Source organism: Piliocolobus tephrosceles, chromosome 13 (assembly GCF_002776525.5).
Source record: "Piliocolobus tephrosceles isolate RC106 chromosome 13, ASM277652v3, whole genome shotgun sequence".
NCBI classification, from domain to species: Eukaryota; Metazoa; Chordata; class Mammalia; order Primates; family Cercopithecidae; genus Piliocolobus; species Piliocolobus tephrosceles.
Window position 1 is genome coordinate 46292781 of NC_045446.1, and position 18215 is coordinate 46310995.

The 18215-nt window shown below is 43.8% G+C and overlaps 1 protein-coding gene across 3 annotated transcripts in view; it reads left to right on the forward strand.

Annotated features, from left to right (window-relative positions):
• The first annotated feature begins 5711 nt into the window (after positions 1–5711).
• The window catches only part of SERGEF (secretion regulating guanine nucleotide exchange factor), a 232525-nt gene continuing 220021 nt past the window's right edge, over positions 5712–18215 (forward strand). For all 3 annotated transcript variants that reach the window (XM_023230837.3, XM_026454043.1, XM_026454044.1), the window contains exons 1-4: positions 5712–5928; positions 10791–10926; positions 12116–12271; positions 14329–14423. In XM_023230837.3, coding sequence (XP_023086605.1) covers positions 5869–5928; positions 10791–10926; positions 12116–12271; positions 14329–14423 — 447 coding nt within the window. In that variant the 5' untranslated portion in view covers positions 5712–5868. The remainder of the gene's footprint in view (positions 5929–10790; positions 10927–12115; positions 12272–14328; positions 14424–18215) is intronic.

The window sequence follows — 18215 nt, forward strand, 5'->3', positions numbered from 1 at the left end:
CTCCCAAAGTGCTGGGATTACAGGCTTGAGCCACCGCGCCCGGCCTATTTTTTTGTATTTTTAGTAGAGACGAGGTTTCACCACGTTAGCCAGGATGGTCTCGATCTCCTGACCTCATGATCTGCCTGCCTCAGCCTCCCAAAGTGTTGGAATTACAGGTGTGAGCCACTGCACCTGGCCAAACAATGGAAATTTTTAATCATGGATTTCAGTTCTTCTCACCTCTGGGTATTTGTAATATTTGGTAAATCAGGAGTCCTGAGAGTCTTAGAATTTTCATGCATTTTAAATATATGTCTTCAAAGCACCTAGGAATATGTAGTTACCCAAATGTGAGAACAGAATTGAACTAAAAGCTTCATATATATATATATATATATATTTTTTTTTTTTTTTTTGAGACAGAGTCTCACTCTATTGCCCAGGCTGGAGTGCAGTTGCATGATTTCAGCTCGCTGCAACCTGGGATTGCAGCCGTGCTTCACCATGTCCGGCTAATTTTTGTTTTTTTAATAGAGATGGGGTTTCACCATGTTGGCCAGGCTGGTCTTGAACTTCTGACCTCAGATGATCTACCCACCTTGTCCTCCCAAAGTGCTGGGATTGCAAGCGTGAGCCACCATGCCCAGTCGGTTAATAATTCTTAATCAGTGAATCACTGTTCAAAGACATAGTTAATATCCTCATGACTTTTTAAGGACACTCAAAAGCTGACCTTCAGAATGCCTACATTTCTTTACCTACATATTTTGCCATTTGGAGTTATACAAGTAGTAATGACACACCAAAATGTACATAGTTACTGCTAGTTTTTAAGTTGGCTTCCAAATTCAAAAAGAAAAAAATCCTGAATTCTCTAAAGGAATATATGATAGAGTCCATATATTAATTCATAGGAAGTGTTTAAGGTACTATGGTCTATTTTGGTCTAATCTTTGTTTTACTATGTAATATACATTTGTGATTTACAAGTTTGTTATTCAGTGCGATAATAAATGAACACAAAATTTATGTTCTCAACTAATATTTACTTTTCCCCAAACATACGTTAAAAATGGATTTAAACTTATATTAGCAATTTTATTAGTTTAGGAAATCCATTATATCTTATACTTCTTAAAAAGCCTATGGATATCAGATAGAAGCCAAACACATCTGGAACCTGGTAACCACTCTTCAGAGTTCTTGGTAGAGTCTCAGTGTTATGTTCTTGTCGATGAAAAGAGTCAAACACACTAAAGTATTTGAAGAGATTTATTCTGAGCCAAATATGAGTGACCATGGCCCATGACACAGCCCTTAGGAGACCCTGAGAACATGTGCCCAAGGTGGTCAGTGTGCAGGTTGGTTTTATACATTTTAGGGAGACATGAGACTTCAGTCAAATATATTTATAAGGTACATTGGCTCAGTGCAGAAAGCTGGGATAATTCAAAGTGTTGGGTGGGAGGCTTCCAGATTATAGGTAGATTTAAAATTTTTCTAATTAGCAATTAATAGAAAGGAAGGTCTGGGTTGCTGTATGAGTTTGCGGAGACCAGTTTTATCATGCAGGTGAAGCCTCCAGATGGCAGGCTTCCAAGAGAATAGACTGTCAATTTTTCTTATCAGACTTAAGGTCTGTGTTGATGTTAATGCTGGAGAGGTATAAGGAGGCACATGTGTCACCCCCACTTCCAATCATGGCCTGAATCAGCCTTTCAGGTTACATTTTAGAGTGCCCTGGCCTAGAAGAAAGTCCATTCAGATGGTTGGGGGGCCTTAGAATTTTATTTTTGGTTTACACTCCTCATCTGTAAAATGCACTAAGTCTACTACACTGGATTATTGGAGAAGTTATGCTGCAAGAGGACTTTGCAAAAAAAAAAAAAAAAACAAAACAAAACAAAACCAAAAAAAAACCCCTCATTTTCCACATGTAAAGAATTATTAATACAGTCACTCTCTTAACAGATATTCCCCCTTAGCTTCTGGATGATTTTATCTTCCACAAGAGGGGATTAATTTTTGCTTCTAGTAGGCAGTATATAATGGCTTGGTAAAGTCTTAGTCCAGTTAGGGATTGAGCCAAAGAGAAGCTGAGCTTCAGTTTTTGTGAGGGCTGGTCTATTTCCAGTCCACCTTGACTTTTAGGGTGTAGCCCTTTAGGGATCTCAAGAGAAAACTGAGTGTGTACCAGGGCTTCTCCTTGGGGGCTCTGGACTCCTACTTTTGTCCCCTCCTTCATGTCCACCATTCCCTCCTCCCATCCCTACCCTATGAGATTGCTAAAGGTACTGCTCAGCTTCTTAGTTGTTGATTTCAGCCAAGATTCTTAGCCTTCCAGACATTGCTTAGTAATTAGCAAGTGCTTCAAGGAGAAAAGTAGTGCCAAATATAATCTCTCAGCTTTCAGATCTTGGCCCTTCAAGTTCTTGCTGCTTTGATAGCTCTCCAATGACTTGAAATAGATTTTTAAAATATTTTCTGTCAAATTTTCTAGTTTTTTTTTTTTTTTTTTTTTGTGAGAGAAAAGGTTTGCAGCTAGCTAATCTTCCTTTATCAAAAGTAGAAAACTGACCTTGAAGTAAATAACTTCTTTGAGCCTCAGTTTTCTCATCTATAAAACAATGATCCTAGCCAGGCAAGGTGGCTCACACCTGTAGCCCTAGTTACTTGGGAGGCTGAGGCAGGAGGATCACTTGATCCCAGGAGGTAGAGGCTGCCTGGGACTCCTCCAGGGTTGGGGAGATGTAGAGGGGAGGAGAGGTAAGGAGGAGAAAAGTTCTTTTTGGTCTGATACTGTTGTGAGTTGGCATCAGTGTTTTCTGTACTTGGTAAGTATTTCATGCTGACATTTTCTTGTGGGCGTTTTGGAAGACCTTCCTATCTTCTTATTTCTTGGGATTTCTTGATGTGGGTAAATGTATCTCTGTGGGCTGTTAAATTCATTTCCTTCACCCTCAAGGAATCTAGTGATTGACTCTCCTGTGGGTGTCACTTCACCCTTCCAGAAATTCTCTTGGACAAGGTCTGAGACCATCCCCCAGCCAGTTTGTTCATGTATGGGAAACGGACAGTTTTTATTTTGAAAAACTCTGGGTGTGAAAGACCTCCCGAAAGCATCAGTTTGTCTTTGCTCAGCTATTAGAGCAGATACCCAGCCACAAGCCCTTGTATTTTTCAGAACAGATTGGACAGAAGCCTGTCTGGCTCCTAATCTGGAGGGATGCATACCAAGCTCTCTCAGGGACCCAGCTAAACTAACTTTCCTTAGACATGAGATGGGTGAGACCCACACCACATTGATAATTGTGGTCACATATCCTACTAGAATTTTCTCTGGTCTCTCAACCTTTTTTGTAGACTGAAAGTCACACACTGGTTTCTAGACAGTTGCTTTGCAGTCCTGCTTTGGTGGTCTTGCACCTTACTTTATGATATAGGAGTAACCGGCATTTGTTGCTCAGCCAAAACTTGTTGCGGGAAGTCAGGGACCCCAAACGGAGGGACCGGCTGTAGCTGTAGCAGAGGAACATAAATTGTGAAGATTTCATGGACATTTATCCGTTCCCAAATAATACTCTTATAATTTCTTACACCTGTCTTACCTTAATCTCTTAATCCTGTTGTCTTCGTAAGCTGAGGATGTATGTCACCTCAGGATCACTATGACAATTGTGTTAACTGAACAAATTGATTGTAAAACATACGTGTTTGAACAATATGAAATCAGTGCACCTTGAAAAAGAACAGAATAACAGTGATTTTCAGGGAACAAGGGAAGACAACCATAAGGTCTGACTGCCCGTGGGGTTGGGCAAAATAGAGCCATATTTTTCTTCTTGCAGAGAGCCTGTAAACGGACATGCAAGTAGGGAAGATACCACTAAATTCTTTTCCTAGCAAGGAATATTAATAATTAATACCCTGGGGAAGGAATGTGTTCCTGGGGGGAGGTCTACAAACGACCACTCTGGGAATGTCTGTCTTACGCGGTTGCAGTAAGGACTGAGATACGCCCTGGTCTCCAGCAGTAACCTCAGTCTTACTAGGGTGGGGAAAAACCCCATCCTGGTAAATTTGAGGTTTGACTGGTTCTCTGCTCTCGAACCCTGTTTTCTGTTGTTTAAGAGGTTTATCAAGACAATACGTGCACCCCTGAACATAAACGCTTATCAGTAATTCTGCTTTTGCCCTTTGCCTTGTGATCTTTGCTTTTGCCCTTTGCCTTGTGATCTTTGTTGGACCCTTATCGGGAGTTTCTGATTTTGCTCTTGTCCTGTTTCCTGGGAAGCATTTGACCTTTGTTCTCCTTTTTGCCCTTTGAAGCATGTGATCTTTGTGACCTACTCCCTGTTCACACACCTCCTCCCCTTTTGAAATCCTTAATAAAAACTTGCTGGTTTTGCAGCTCGGGGGTGGGGCGTGCATCACGGTCCTACCTATATGTGACATCACCCCCAGTGGCCCAGCTGTAAAATTCCTCTCTTTGTACTCTTTCTCTTTATTTCTCAGCCGGCCGACACTTGTGGAAAATAGAAAGAACTTACGTTGAAATATTGGGGGCGGGTTCCCCCGATAAAAACTGAGTGGGGAAGAGTCCCATTTTTACATCTTGTTACACATGCTAGCAAGAAATGGTCAGCACAAAAAAGCCCACTCATAAGACAGTCAGCAAGCATGGTATAGCTCCTGCACATTCAGATCCCTAGAGAATGAAGAGCTGTTTTATCTCTCCAAAGTTGGCATTTTTCTTGGTATGGTCATCGACATTCTCCAGATGCCACACGTTGGAGAGAGAAAGGTGAGGGCTGCCCTCAAGTGGTCTTACAGGCAGAAATTCCTAAGAGTAGATGGAGTGAAAGAACAGGAAAGAACAGTGTAAGAGCTCACTAAGACACTTCCCAGAAGCCCAGGCGTGAAGGGCGGTGAGTGCTGGAGGCCCGTGTCAGCAGAGGGGCCAAGTGCTATCCAATGTGGATGATCATCTTTAATGTGACCCCATGAGTTCTGTATTCCTAATACGCAGTGCCATATTTTCCTTCAGATAAATTGAACTTAACTCCCACCAGCAACACGACGCTGTCTGAGAAAAGCCATTTTATATGGAAATGTTCGTTGGGTGACGATTGTCCAGTACTATTAATAGAATGAGCTCAGGGCCACGCCGGGAGCGCGGAGGCTGCCCTGGCAGGAGTCCACGCTAACCAGCCTCCCCCATTCAGCGTCGCCAGGCGCGGGTTCCCGCTCCATGCCAGGTGCAGAGGGCGACACTGGCGACGTGCCACTCCACTCGCCTCCCAAGGCGCCCCCTCAGACGTTTGCGAACGCACATCAAAGCGGGCTCAAGACAATTGCTCCTGAGATGTCCGGCAGGACCCTGCCTTACCCGTCAGGCTCCATTTCTTGTTCCCGCAAATGGTGATGCCATCCCTGCCCTGTCAGCCCCTCTGGGCTGTCGTAGGCCTCCAAGGAGACAAAAACACGAAGGAGCTTTGTGAACTGTGGCGCGCAGTGCACCTGCATGAAACATGAAATTATGACTAAAAATAAAGAGTACGAGGGGGAGGAGCGAGAGGCTCAGAGGCCCAGCGCGACAGGAGGCTGCGGGCGGAGACGCTGCGAGCGCCGCCGGGGCGGGCTGACTGGGAGGCGGCTCCGGGTTTGTCAGCCGGCCCCGCCCACCACTGGTCCCCAAAGGCCCGAGGGCGCGTCCGCACCCCCTCTCCTGGCCCGCGGGCCCCTTCCCACAACAGATCCCTCCCCGCGCCCTCCCCATCCGCTATCCCGGTCCCGCCCCTGAGCCCGGGCTCCCGCGCCCATCCCTCCCCGGCAGGCCCCGCCCTCGTGCGGTCCCTTCCGGAAGCGCCGGCAGAGCTACCTCGCATGGAGCGCGAGCCCAGCGCCTCGGAGGCCGCCCCCGCGGCGGCCGTGCTCTTCGCCTGGGTACGTGACTCCGCCCCCGAGCCAGGGCCAGCTGAGGGGCCCCGAGACGTGGGAGCTCCTGGCCGCGGCTTGGGCAGTTCAGGGGCTGGGTGGCCGAGGTCCGAGCCGGGCTCTGGGTTGGAGGATCCTGAGCTGGGAGCAGGGGAGGAGCGGGCGGGGAGGGAAGGGTCTTTGCGGTCGACTTAGGGGCCTGCCGGCTGGCTGGGCCGGAGCCGGAGGGGCTGTGGCGCTGCGGGAAGAACCTGCCTGGGGCAGAGCGTCTGGTTCCGCGAGAGCCCTCCAGCCCGCATAGCGCCTGGAAGACAGCGCGAAGGGCTCGGTGGAGAGGATCGCCCTGTCCCAGACCCCCATGGGGCCACCTGTGCCCCCCACCCTCCTGATGCCTGGAGGAGGGAGGCCGTGTCCCAGCCTGGCGAGCGCATCGCTGGGATGTGAGGCCTGCGGTGTTTGGCTGCGCACAAGGCACAGACCCTACCAATTTGCTGATACTCTGCTGTGACCGGTTCTTGCCTGTCTTGGGGGAGTTGGGCTGCTGTTGGTTTGACGGGAGCATTGGGAGAGACAGGGTCATCTTGATGTGTGTTTGGGAGACAGGAGGTTTCGTGCACAGGAGCGTGGCAGGTGGCCGACCAGCATGCACAGGAAGGAGCAGTCGCAGCATCTTGTGCTTCTTCATAGCACGTATCACAGTTTTAATGATGTGTATAATTTATTATTAACGTCAGTCTCTCTGGCTAGAAAGTAAGTGTGGTGAGAGTGGGTGCTGTGCCTGTCTTGTTCACAGTGTCTCTCTTGGTGTCTGGCACATTGTAGGTCCCCAGTAAATACTTGTTGACGAATGAATGAACGAGTGTCTGTGTGCCTACCCATGTGCTGGTGTTGGGGAAATACACATGAGTGAGAGACCTCCAGTTCTTGTGTTGGGTGAGAGCAAAAGTATAACCTGCATTACTGTTAAAATCAGTATTAATTGACCATTTTTAAAAGAAGTAATGATCAGTACAAGGCGGCACTTGTTGAATGTGGTGCTGCAGTTTGGCAGGAGGGAGAGCATGGCCTGCGGTAGTCTGGCTGGCTGGGCATCTTTGAGGTGGCCCAGGAGCTGGGGGTGGAGTTGAGGATTGAATGTGTGCTGTCTCTGGCTTTTTCCAGGCAGGAGACTGGCGTCTGTGTGGACAGAGGAAACATCAGGCAGAAACAACCTTTAATATTCGGCCTTGTCTGTACTGAAACAATGTGTCTGTAAAATATGTTTAATAGGTTGTTGACACCCTTCTGCTGTGTTCGGAGAACTGGTGGTGTGTTTTCGCTGCTGCATAATCTGAAACTGTGGGGGTGTGTTGGTCGGCTAGGGCTACCATAACAAAATACCACACAACAGAGGCTTAAACAACAGAAATTTATTTTCTCACAGTTCCAGAGGCTGGAAGGCCAATATCAAGGTGTGAGTAGGTTTGGTTTCTCCCAAGACCTCTCTCTGGCTTGCAGATGTCCGCCTTCTCACTGTGTCCTCACATGGCTTTTTTCATTGTGTCCTCACATGGCCTTTTCTGTGTGTGTTAGCATCCTTGGTGTCTCTTCTTTTAAGGACACCAGTTATATTGGATTAGGGCCCCACCCTTATGACCTCATTTAACCTTAATTGCCCCTTTAAAGGCCCTCTCTCCAAATACAGTAAGGTACTAAAGGTTAAGGCTTCAACATGTAAATTTTGGGGGAATAAAGTTCAGTTCACAGTTACCTTGTTAGGGGTGTGTGTGTGTGTGTGCGCGCGCGCATCCATGCATGTGCACGTGTGATATGTCTGGAGTGTTTGTAAGGAAGAAAGGCAAACAACAGTCGTAATAGGTTATGTTAAATTTCCCATCGTCTTGCTTTATCCTGGATTTAGGGCCTCTCCCAGCATTACAAAAATTGGTACCATAATTTGAACCTCAGAGTGCCCATGTGTCATATTACTTTTCTCCCAAGTGTTCAGCAGCCTTGCACCCCTGGTAATGGGACAGCCACGGAGATCTCAGGGCTGATCAAGAAATACTGTGCGTGTATACTCTATATTCCCCTTCATGCTGAGTGACAGTCTTTCATAGGGTCTTACGTTCATTCACCGTATAAATGCATGTACATCTTCTTCGGGCCAGCATAGTTTCAGATGCAGGGGAAACAGCAGTGAGCAAAGCAGAGTTCCTGCCCTCCTGGAGTTTAGTTTCTAGCAGGGGAGGTGTACAGTAAACAAGTAGACATATATAATGTAACATCAAGAAGTGGCATGAAGAAAAATAAAGCAGAAAATGAGTGATACGGGGATGCTATTTTAGATAAGGTCATACAGTTAACCACCTGCCAGGTAAGCTCTGGGCTGGTTCACTGTATGTTCTTTTTTTATTTTTTCTTAGAGACACAGTAAGGTATAGTAAAAGGTACAGGGCATCAGACTTTTTGCCTATCCAGATGTAACTATGGAAAGTTACTTAACCTCTCTGAGCCTTAGTTTCTTCCTCTGTGAAATGGGAGTAATAATGTCCTTCTTAGTTGTGAGGATTAAAGGTGAATGCGCAGTATGGAGAGAAGCACTCAGTAATTGGTAGCTAATAGTTGCCCCATGTGGGCTCCTGGGACTTATGCCCCTGCTATGGCTTACTCTTCTATCTTTGAGTTCTTGCAGCCCAGGATGGCTGTGAAATAGACTACAAGGGGAAGGATTATATATGTATGTATGTATGTAAGTATGTCTGTATGTATTTGTTGTAATTATTTTACATCACCTTTCCTCATTCAGGTGTCTTCAAAAACAAATACATTTAAAATATTTTACTTCTCATCTCCAGGAAGAACCAGCTAGGAGTAGATACTTGAATAAATTATAAAGATTTCTGAAATCTTAGTAAGATTCTCTCTGCAGGTCCACAATCCCTTATCTTCAATTCTGAATACAAAAAGCTCTGAAAATCCAAAACTTACTGGACATAAGGCCCTTTATAGTATTTGGCTACTTCTTATGATTATTTGTACTTTTTAATGCAGAAATATTATTGTTTTGCTTATGGGCTGCTGTCCCTGGACCTTGCATCAGCATATATGACATGTGTACTGTATTACTTTTCTAAAAGCTGTAAAATTCTGAATCTGAAATACATCTGACTGTAAGCATTTCAGATTAGGGATTATGGACCTTTTTTGTGTAATGATAATAATAATAATAGACATATTGCCTGTCAAGGGGAAATCTGTCCCCTTACTGGAATCTCACCATGTGAATCTTGGAGTCACATAGCACTGAACTTGAAAAGGCCCTTAGAGATCATTGCCAACCTCTTTCACTGTACAAATGAAATAATGACGTGCCTTGCTTTAAGGCACATAATCCTTAGCCAACTTTGATTCCAGAGTCGTTGTCAGTTTTCCCATTATGGGTGTGGGGAGGAGGAACAAGAACTAATTCCAGGATGTTGCCCTCCCATTTTGATGCCGTTTCTCCCTCATTTTTTTCTTTCCTTAACTTCCCTAGGTAGTTAGCTTTTATCAGAAGGAACCCCTGTGCTTTCTCCCAAAGGCAATACATGGGGGCTGGAGCATAAGAAGGGAAAGATGAGGAATATCACTGGCTGAGTTGTGGGTGCTTAGGACTCTTCTCATATGGAAATCGTGGTGTTCTGAGGATGGGGCCTCCATCTAAATATGGGTTGCATATAACAGACGGTAAGAATGAGCCTAACAGGTCATTTCCTCTTTGGTCAGTTTCCCACTTGACAAAGGAAGGGTAAGATTTACATTCCCAAATGCTCCAAAGTCCTTCAGTGAGCGAATTATTATTATTTTTCTTTTCAGATTTTGGGGAAGGGATTTAAGGAGGGAAGAAAGGAGATGGGGTGAGAGTGTTTCTAAGTCTGAAACTCTGTCTGTCCTGAGCTGTCCCCATGATTACTCAGGGACAAGGGGAGACAGTTTTGCCCACAGCTCCAGAGACACAGATAACAAAGGAATGACCTTCATTTTTCTTCATGCTGGCCCCTGTAGGGGTCTGTGAGCAGCTTCTACTGGAACTTTGTTTGGATTCTGTGTCCATATTTATAATTTATTTGAAATGTGCTGGATAGTGTTCTCTTTTAGGGGCTGAAGTTCAGCTAGGGAAAGCAGTGAGGTGGCATGGGACGTGGGTGTAGGGGGAGGGAGTAAGGAGAGATACGAGATACTCCTGCCAAGGACTCGAGGCTCAGAACTCTCTCTAGAGAAGACAAGGCCCTCCTCCTCAAGAGGCTGTCTTGTTCTCAGTCAGAAGAACCTTGATTTAGGATATGGCCTCTCTTTTCATGGCCACTCTAAGCGGAAAGGCTACTTTACCCTATTACCTCTAGAGGGTTGGGCTAGGCCAAGGACCTCATAGAACTCATGCCCCCCCAACCATGGCTGGCATTGCTGCTTTGCCTTCTAGGGCCTGAGGTAGAAAAAAGTGTGGGTTCTTCAGCTGCTGCAGGAGGCCAAGAGGCAGGGCATTTGTCCTTTGCCCCAGTAAATTAAGCCTGCCAGGGTACCTACCTAGGAACTTTCCTGGACGTGAATTTCCTCCACTATTATGGTCGTGAGTCTCTTCCTAATGGTATTACAGATCAGGGGTCAGGAGACAGTGTTACATGTTGTTTTCTGGTGCTTGTTATTATATATTTGAATAAACAGTGCTGTGAGTATTTGCCATGAAGGAGCTAAATTTTTTTTTTTTTTTTTTTTTTTAAGAATGAGCCTAAGAAATCTCATCTGTTGTAGGCTCTGAGAGATACGTCAGGGTGAGAAAGATAGAGACAGGTAAATAGACACTGACAGTTGCGGTTCCCAAACTTTTTCATCTTTGACTTGTTCATCTGTAGGGTGCAAATAGCTATGGGCAACTTGGCCTCGGCCATAAGGAAGATGTGCTGTTGCCCCAGCAACTGAATGACTTCTGTAAACCCAGGAGTGTCAGGAGGATCACAGGAGGAGGGGGCCACTCTGCAGTTGTCACAGGTAACTTCCTTCAAAAGTAGATAGTCACTCATTTTCTTAGTTAGACATTTTCCCCTGGATGTGATATTGCCATTTTTCAGCCTTTTGTATTTTGCAGAGGAAAATAATGTATTTTTGTGAAACATTTTTGTGAAAGAGCCAAATTGCCATCAGAGGATCCTAGATTTTCAGGGCTAGAAGGACTTCAGAGATCTTCTTCTAGGCCACCTCTTTCCCTCACCCCCTCCATTATACAAATGAACTCAGAAAGGAACACTGCTTGCTTAACATCACAAGGCAAATAAGTGGCAGAGTTACAATGTATATTTTACACCATAGGAGTTAGAAGTGTTTGTAATTAGATTGGATATTCCTTGAGAGCAAAAACTGTGCATTTCCCTTAATCTTCCCTTACTGTATCTAGGATAGCACTTAACAAGTAGTACAAGTGCTACAATGTTGTAAAGGGGGGCATATTGCATCTGGTTAAGAACATGAGCTCTGGAATCAAATCTCTGGGTTCAGATCCTGGTTCTGTGATTTATTATCTATGTGGCCTTGGGCAAATAGCCACAGTTTCTGAATCTGTTACATGAGGATAATAATGGTGGGTGAAGAGAACCACTGAGTTAGCAGGACTCCATTCTGACTGTCATGGGTCCTGGGTGCTTTTCCCTTTATGGACCCCTTTCTTTGTAAAGAAATAAAATTATATTTTACAACTGTGTTGGTATAAAGATGGATATTAATATAATCCACTCCGGATTTAGTGTTATATATGCATTGCTACTATATTATCTTTTTCTCATTTCAAAATAACTAAAAATTAAGCCACTCTATCGGCCTCTGAAAGTGTTGTGGGCCCTAGACACTGTGCCTAAAGGGTGAATCCGCCCTGCACAAAAAGCTGTTAAAACAGTACTCGGCACATTCTAAATGTTGAATAAATGTTGGCTTTTTGTTCCAGTAGACGCTCAGTTTGGTGATTGACCACTGCTCCAAGACTTGAAGTTTCTATGTAGGTATTAGTTTGAGGCCCTTGGCCTTGTGTTGTTTGGCTCCAGAATACATGAACATACACAACTTATTAACTTGGATGGGAAAAAAAGTTATTGGTCTCAACTCCAAATAATTAGTGAAATCTTTTTGTTCATTTTGCAGTTGTGTATTTCCCTGTGCATACTATCACCGATGCCTTTATATTTTGCAGATGGAGGAGACCTCTTTGTTTGTGGTCTGAACAAAGATGGGCAACTGGGGCTTGGTCACACAGAGGATATCCCATATTTTACCCCCTGCAAATCCCTCTTTGGCTGTCCCATCCAACAGGTGGCCTGTGGCTGGGATTTTACCATTATACTCACAGGTGAGTTCACTCCTAGGTAAATTTGTATCACCACAAAGGCTTTCGGTGAGAACAGTATGATGGTGGTGACTGCCGATTAAATGAAAGCCTCTTTGTGTTTAAAAAGCACATACAAGGCCCGGTGCGGTGGCTCACAATTGTAATTACAGCACTTTGGGAGGCCAAGGCGGGTGTATCACTTGAGGTCAGGAGTTCGAGACCACCCCGGCCAACATGGTAAAACCCCGTCTCTACTAAAAATACAAAAATTAGCCAGGTGTGGTACCCCATGCCTATAGTCCCAGCTACTCTGTAGTCCCAGCTGTTTGGGAGGCTGAGGCAGGTGAATCACTTGAACCTGGGTGGTGGAGGTTGCAGTAAGCTGAGATGCACCATTGCACCCCAGCCTGAGCGACAGAGCAATACTCCATCTCAAAGTAAATAAAAATAAATAAAAATCACACACAAATTTTCCCTCTGGTTGTCAAGGAAAGTTGTGGACTACCTTTTCTAAGGAGAGTTTAATGGTAAAGGAGCCTGGGATTGGGGTGGAAAACTTTTGTCAGAGAGTAGAGAATAGACTAGATCACCTTTGCTGGCTACTTCCTGTCCCAAAAGTTCATGATAAGCTGTGTGCCTGGGGTAGCTGGCCAGTGGCCAGCAGTGGCAGCGAAGGGTTATTTGTGGGGAGTGTGGTAGGAGAATATGAGGCAATAGTGGTTGTCAAAACAGTGATGGCAGCCTTTTCCCACTGTGGGATTTTTTTTTTTTTTTAAATAATTGGTGTTGGGCAGATCTGTTTGGTCTTTGTGAAGCCAGGTAGCAGGATAGGATATGGCCAGAGGGTTATTAGAATAATGCACTTGGAAACAGCCAGAAGTAGTTACTTTGTCAGCGGATGTCTGTTCCCTTGAAGCAGTTTTGACCTCTCTGTTCAGCTTTGCTCTGTCTAGCTGGCCATTCTGGATTTAAAGGACCATCTGTGGTTTCTGACCAGGCTCCCTCTTTGCCACAGTCCTCTGGCAAGGGCATCTTCTGTCACTCTTCTGTCATAAACCCTTGTGGATTCTCCCAGACATAGCTCAGATCCCTAGCTTTTTAGCGTTGGCCTTCTGTAACTGTTCCCTAGCTATCTTTGTGCTTTGTCTCTTATTCTCCACACTCCTCATACTTTTCTTTCTAGTCATACCAAGCAGTACTTGCTCTTCTGTCTGTCTGGACCAGCCCCTCTTGTCTGTCTGATGGACTCAAATCCCAGCTTTAAAACCCTGCTCAGGTGTCACCATTCTCCTCTGTGGAGGGGTTCTGTAATATTTGTTGAATTTGATGGTAATTATTAGAATCTAAATAATAACTATCATTTATGAAGTGTTTATTGTGAGCCTATGTTTTGGATTGTAAGGAGTTAGTAGATAATGCTCTTTCCTGCTCATATTGGAGCCAGTTGTGAGAAAGGCAGAGAGAAGTCAGTAATGGAGATTAAAACCTATTGGCTTTTCACCGGTAAAGGCTAAATTGGAGGACGGGATTAATGATGAGGCCAGTGGTCCCAATGTTCTTCTGGTCCAAACTTACCCCCAAATCTCTAGGCTTTCCCCACAGGGAAATGCTTCCTATGTGTCAGCCTAGAATGACTGACAGGGAGGTGCCAAGCCACACGTGTCCTGTCCCATCTCCTAAACTCACCAGTTGGTTACATGACCGCTGTCTCCTAGAAAGCAGTGAGGATGGGGAAGGGCACAGAGAAAAGCTGGAGTGTTTTACTAATGGAAACTTTGTCACATGGAAGCATGAAAAGTGAGAAATTACTATCCTGCCATCCCAATACTGGGCACTGAGTTAAGTGTTCTACACAGATAATCTGTTATTAATGAGGTAATAGAATAGACAGTCTGTGTAGAATGCTTAACCTGGTGCCCAGTGTTTTCATTCCCAGAGGAATAAAAGCAGGGAATATGGTCTGAATGCACTGAAGCATTTCCCCTCATCCGCTTTGCATCTCTCACCCTGCACCATTTAACTATTGGTCACAGACATCTCACTTCATAGATTTGCAATTTAATATTTGTATTTTGCAGAAAATGGTCAAGTTCTATCATGTGGATCCAACTCCTTTGGCCAGTTAGGAGTTCCTCATGGACCTCGAAGGTGTGTGGTTCCCCAGGCCATTGAGGTGAGGACAGTTAATATTTAGCTTGCCCATGACCTGTTAAAGTGTTTCCGAGGTATTAACCTATCTCTCCCCAGAATAAAAGGCTGTCAGGATCCCTGAAAACCCATGGGGTAGGAGAATTCGAATTGAAAAATAGGTCCTTCTGGGAAAAGTTAAGTTGGGAGGTAGACGTTGTGAATGAAAACCTCTGTTAGTTTTTATACACTTTATATGAAGTTTTGTGAAATAAAACAATAAAAGTAATACATCTCATAAAGGTATTAATGACATTTTACAGTTCTAAAATTAGTAATAATGGAAATTATGTTAGAAATAGGTCCAAATAGAAGTGATTTGTCAAAAGACACTAAGCTGGGCAAATGGTATAGGCCTGTGCCAGCCAGTAGAAATATAATGTGAGCTGTATATAATTTAAAATTTTCTAGCAGCCCCTTTTAAAAAAGAAACAGGTGAAATTAATTTTTAAAATAAAAGCATTATTGAACTATAATTCAGGTACCATAAAATTAACCCCTTTAAAATGTATATCCACAGAAATGAACAACCAGTATCATTATCTTATTTTAGAACATTTTCATTACCACCAAAAGAAACTATATACTTAATAGCAGTCAATTCCTATTCTCCCCTCCCCTCAGCCCCTGGTGAGTACTAATATACTTTTTGTCTCTATGGATTTGCCTGTTCTGGGCATTTCATATAAATGAAATAATAAAATATGTGACCTGGCTAACCTTTTACTTCACTTGATGCTTTCAAGTTTTGTCCATGTTGTAGCATGTAGGTGAAATTAATTTTAATAACTTTTAAATTAATACAGTGTATCTACACTATTATCACTATTATTTCAGCATGTCATCAGTATAAAGTTATTTTTTGTTTTAATTTTTTTTTTTTTTTTTTGAGATGGAGTCTCGCTCTGTTGCCCAGGCTGGAGCACAGTGGCTGGATCTCAGCTCACTGCAAGCTCCGCCTCCCAGGTTTATGCCATTCTCCTGCCTCAGCCTCCTGAGTAGCTGGGACTACAGGCACCCGCCACCTCGTCCGGCTAGTTTTTTGTATTTTTTTTAGTAGAGACGGGATTTCACCGTGTTAGCCAGGATGGTCTCGATCTCCTGACCCCATGATCCGCCCATCTGGGCCTCCCAAAGTACTGGGATTACAGGCTTGAGCCACCGCGCCCAGCTTGTTTTTATTTTTATTTTTGAGGCAGAGTCTTGCTCTGTCACCCAGGCTGGAGTGCAGTGGTACAATCTCGGCTCACTGCAGCCTCCGCCTCCCGGGTTCAAGCAGTTCCCTGCCTCGGCCTCCCGAGTAGCTGAGATTACAGGTGCCTGACACCATGCCTGGCTAATTCAGTATAAAAATTATTAGCAAGATATTTTATACTGATTTTGTACTAAGGCTTTGAACTCTGGTATGCATTTTTTACTTACAATATGTCTCAGTTTAGTGTAATCACATTTCAAGTTTTCAAGAGCTATGTGTAGGTAGTGGCTACCATATTGGACAAAACAAGTGTTAAACAGGACTGTTGGCCCTAGTTCAGAGTTCTTTAATTCAGTGCATCATACTTAAAATTACCCCTTTTTGTGAAGTTTATATTGTAAGTGATCATAATAGGAATATAGAATTTTAAAAGAAATATGCGTGAATCAAAAATGAGTTTTACCACCTAAGTTGCCCTGCTCCGATCTAATTTTCCTAAACTCTGATTAGTAGTGGAGATGTTTTTTTCCCTGGAGAAAGCTTAGGTCCGCCCCTGCCAGCTTGCTGAACTCAGTTGCTGGTCTGTGGACTGTTATTTGGGGTCATCGTTCCCATGGTATGCACACAAGTCTAGGCTCTGTAGCCCCTGAAGGAAGTATTATAGCTCCCAATTGCAAATAGATGGCCTGGTAAGCACCTACATATAAGTTATAATTAATTTAGCTTAATTATACTTTATATAATTAAGGAATAGAGGAATAATGGTTAAAATATGTTGAATGACAGAATCAGAAAGTAAAAACATTTTGACAGGTGATATTCTATGCAACAATAGGAGCAATGTGCCAAAGTGAAATTTAATGGAAATTCATGCATTTATTTAATGACAACCATTATGTGTAGGTACTATATTTAGGCAGTGGGAGCAAAGTTGAATAAGACCCATCCTAGCAGTGGAGAGCTATAGTTTGGTAGGACATGATAGGCACATAAATACTTAAATGTAATACCATGTCAGAACTATGACAGATGCATGTATATCCTCAAAGGAGGGAGTACTGAGCATCTAGGGGAAGGTGGGGTGAGAAGAGGCTTAAGCTAAGTCTCAAAAGTTAAATAGAAGTTTACCTGTCTTGGGATAGGAGGATGCTCAGAGTGGGTACAAAAGAAGAACATTCTAGGCAGAAGGAACCATGTAAGCAAAGGTGGAGCAGAATAAAACAGGAGAGTTTGAGATATAGTAAGTAGTGTAGTATGGTTGGAATATAAGGAAGAGGTGGGAGTTCCAGGGTAGAGTAGGTGGGAATGGGGCAATCAGGGTGGTTGTATGTGACGCATGGTAAGAACAGCATGGTAGGGAGGTCAGATAGGGTAGTAGAAGATGGACTGAAGGAAGATTACTTAGGAAACTCTTGTTAACAATCCAAATGAGATGACTTTGGCTCAAACTAAAGCAGCAGCAGTTGGGATGGAGAGTAAGAGGTGGAGGTGAGTGGTGTTAGAGACTGAAGTCACATGTAAAGCCCTTCAGTTAGTTTTTTGGGGAAAAACAAAAGAAAAATATAAAGGATGATATGTTCAAATTGTATTAACACTAAGATTTGATCTTCCCGAAAGCTAATGTGATTGTGGACTCCATTGACAGAAGTATAGTTTTCAGAAGAAGGAAGGCCAGAGCTCAGTCCTTTCTGCCATTCAGCCCGCATCTGTGATGTCATGTTTTGTTGTGGATTTAGTGCTTAGGCCCTGGGCATAAAGGTATATAAGACTCAGGTCCTGCCCTTGAGAGTCCTAAAGTTTAGAAAGACACTGTGGACCTGTAAATAAACAAATGTGATAAACCTTAATGGGGTTAGAATGATGCTATAGAGTTCCTTTAAAAGAGAAATATTGAACAACTAGAGCATATTTAGAGAAGTGAAGACCAGGAGGGGAAGGGAATTTGAAACCCAGTGATGGCTGATGAATGGGGGATATTTGCTTAAAGAAAAGATCTTCATTAGTTATCTATTGCTGTGTAACAAATTACTCCAAACCTTAGCAGCTTAAAACAGCAAACATTTATTATGTCACAGTTTCGGAGAGTCAGGAATTTAGGAACAGCTTAGCTGGTCTCTCATGAAGTTGCAGTTGAGATGTTAGCTGGATCTGCTTGCGATCTCCGTGAACCTGTAAATAAACAAATGTGATAAAGCCCTAATGGTTGCATGTTCCTTGCCATGTGAACCTTTCTATTGGACTTTTCAGACATAGCATCTGGTTTCTGCCAGGAGTGATGAGAGACAGAGAGATGCTAAGCAGGAAGCCTTAGTGCCTTTTTTTGCCTAGACACTGAGTCACTCATTGCTTCTTTATTCTCTTTATTAAAAGCATGTCACTAAGTCCAGCCCACACAAGGGGAGGGGTATTAAGCTCCACATCTTGAAGGGAGGAGTAGCAAAGAATTTGAGGACCTATTTTTAAAACCACCACAAGATGTCTTAGGGAGGACATGACAACTGTCTTCAAATATTTGGAAAGCATTGTCAGGAGTTGCAGGCAGATAGATTTGGTTCCACCTAAAGAGATAAATGGAACTGTGCA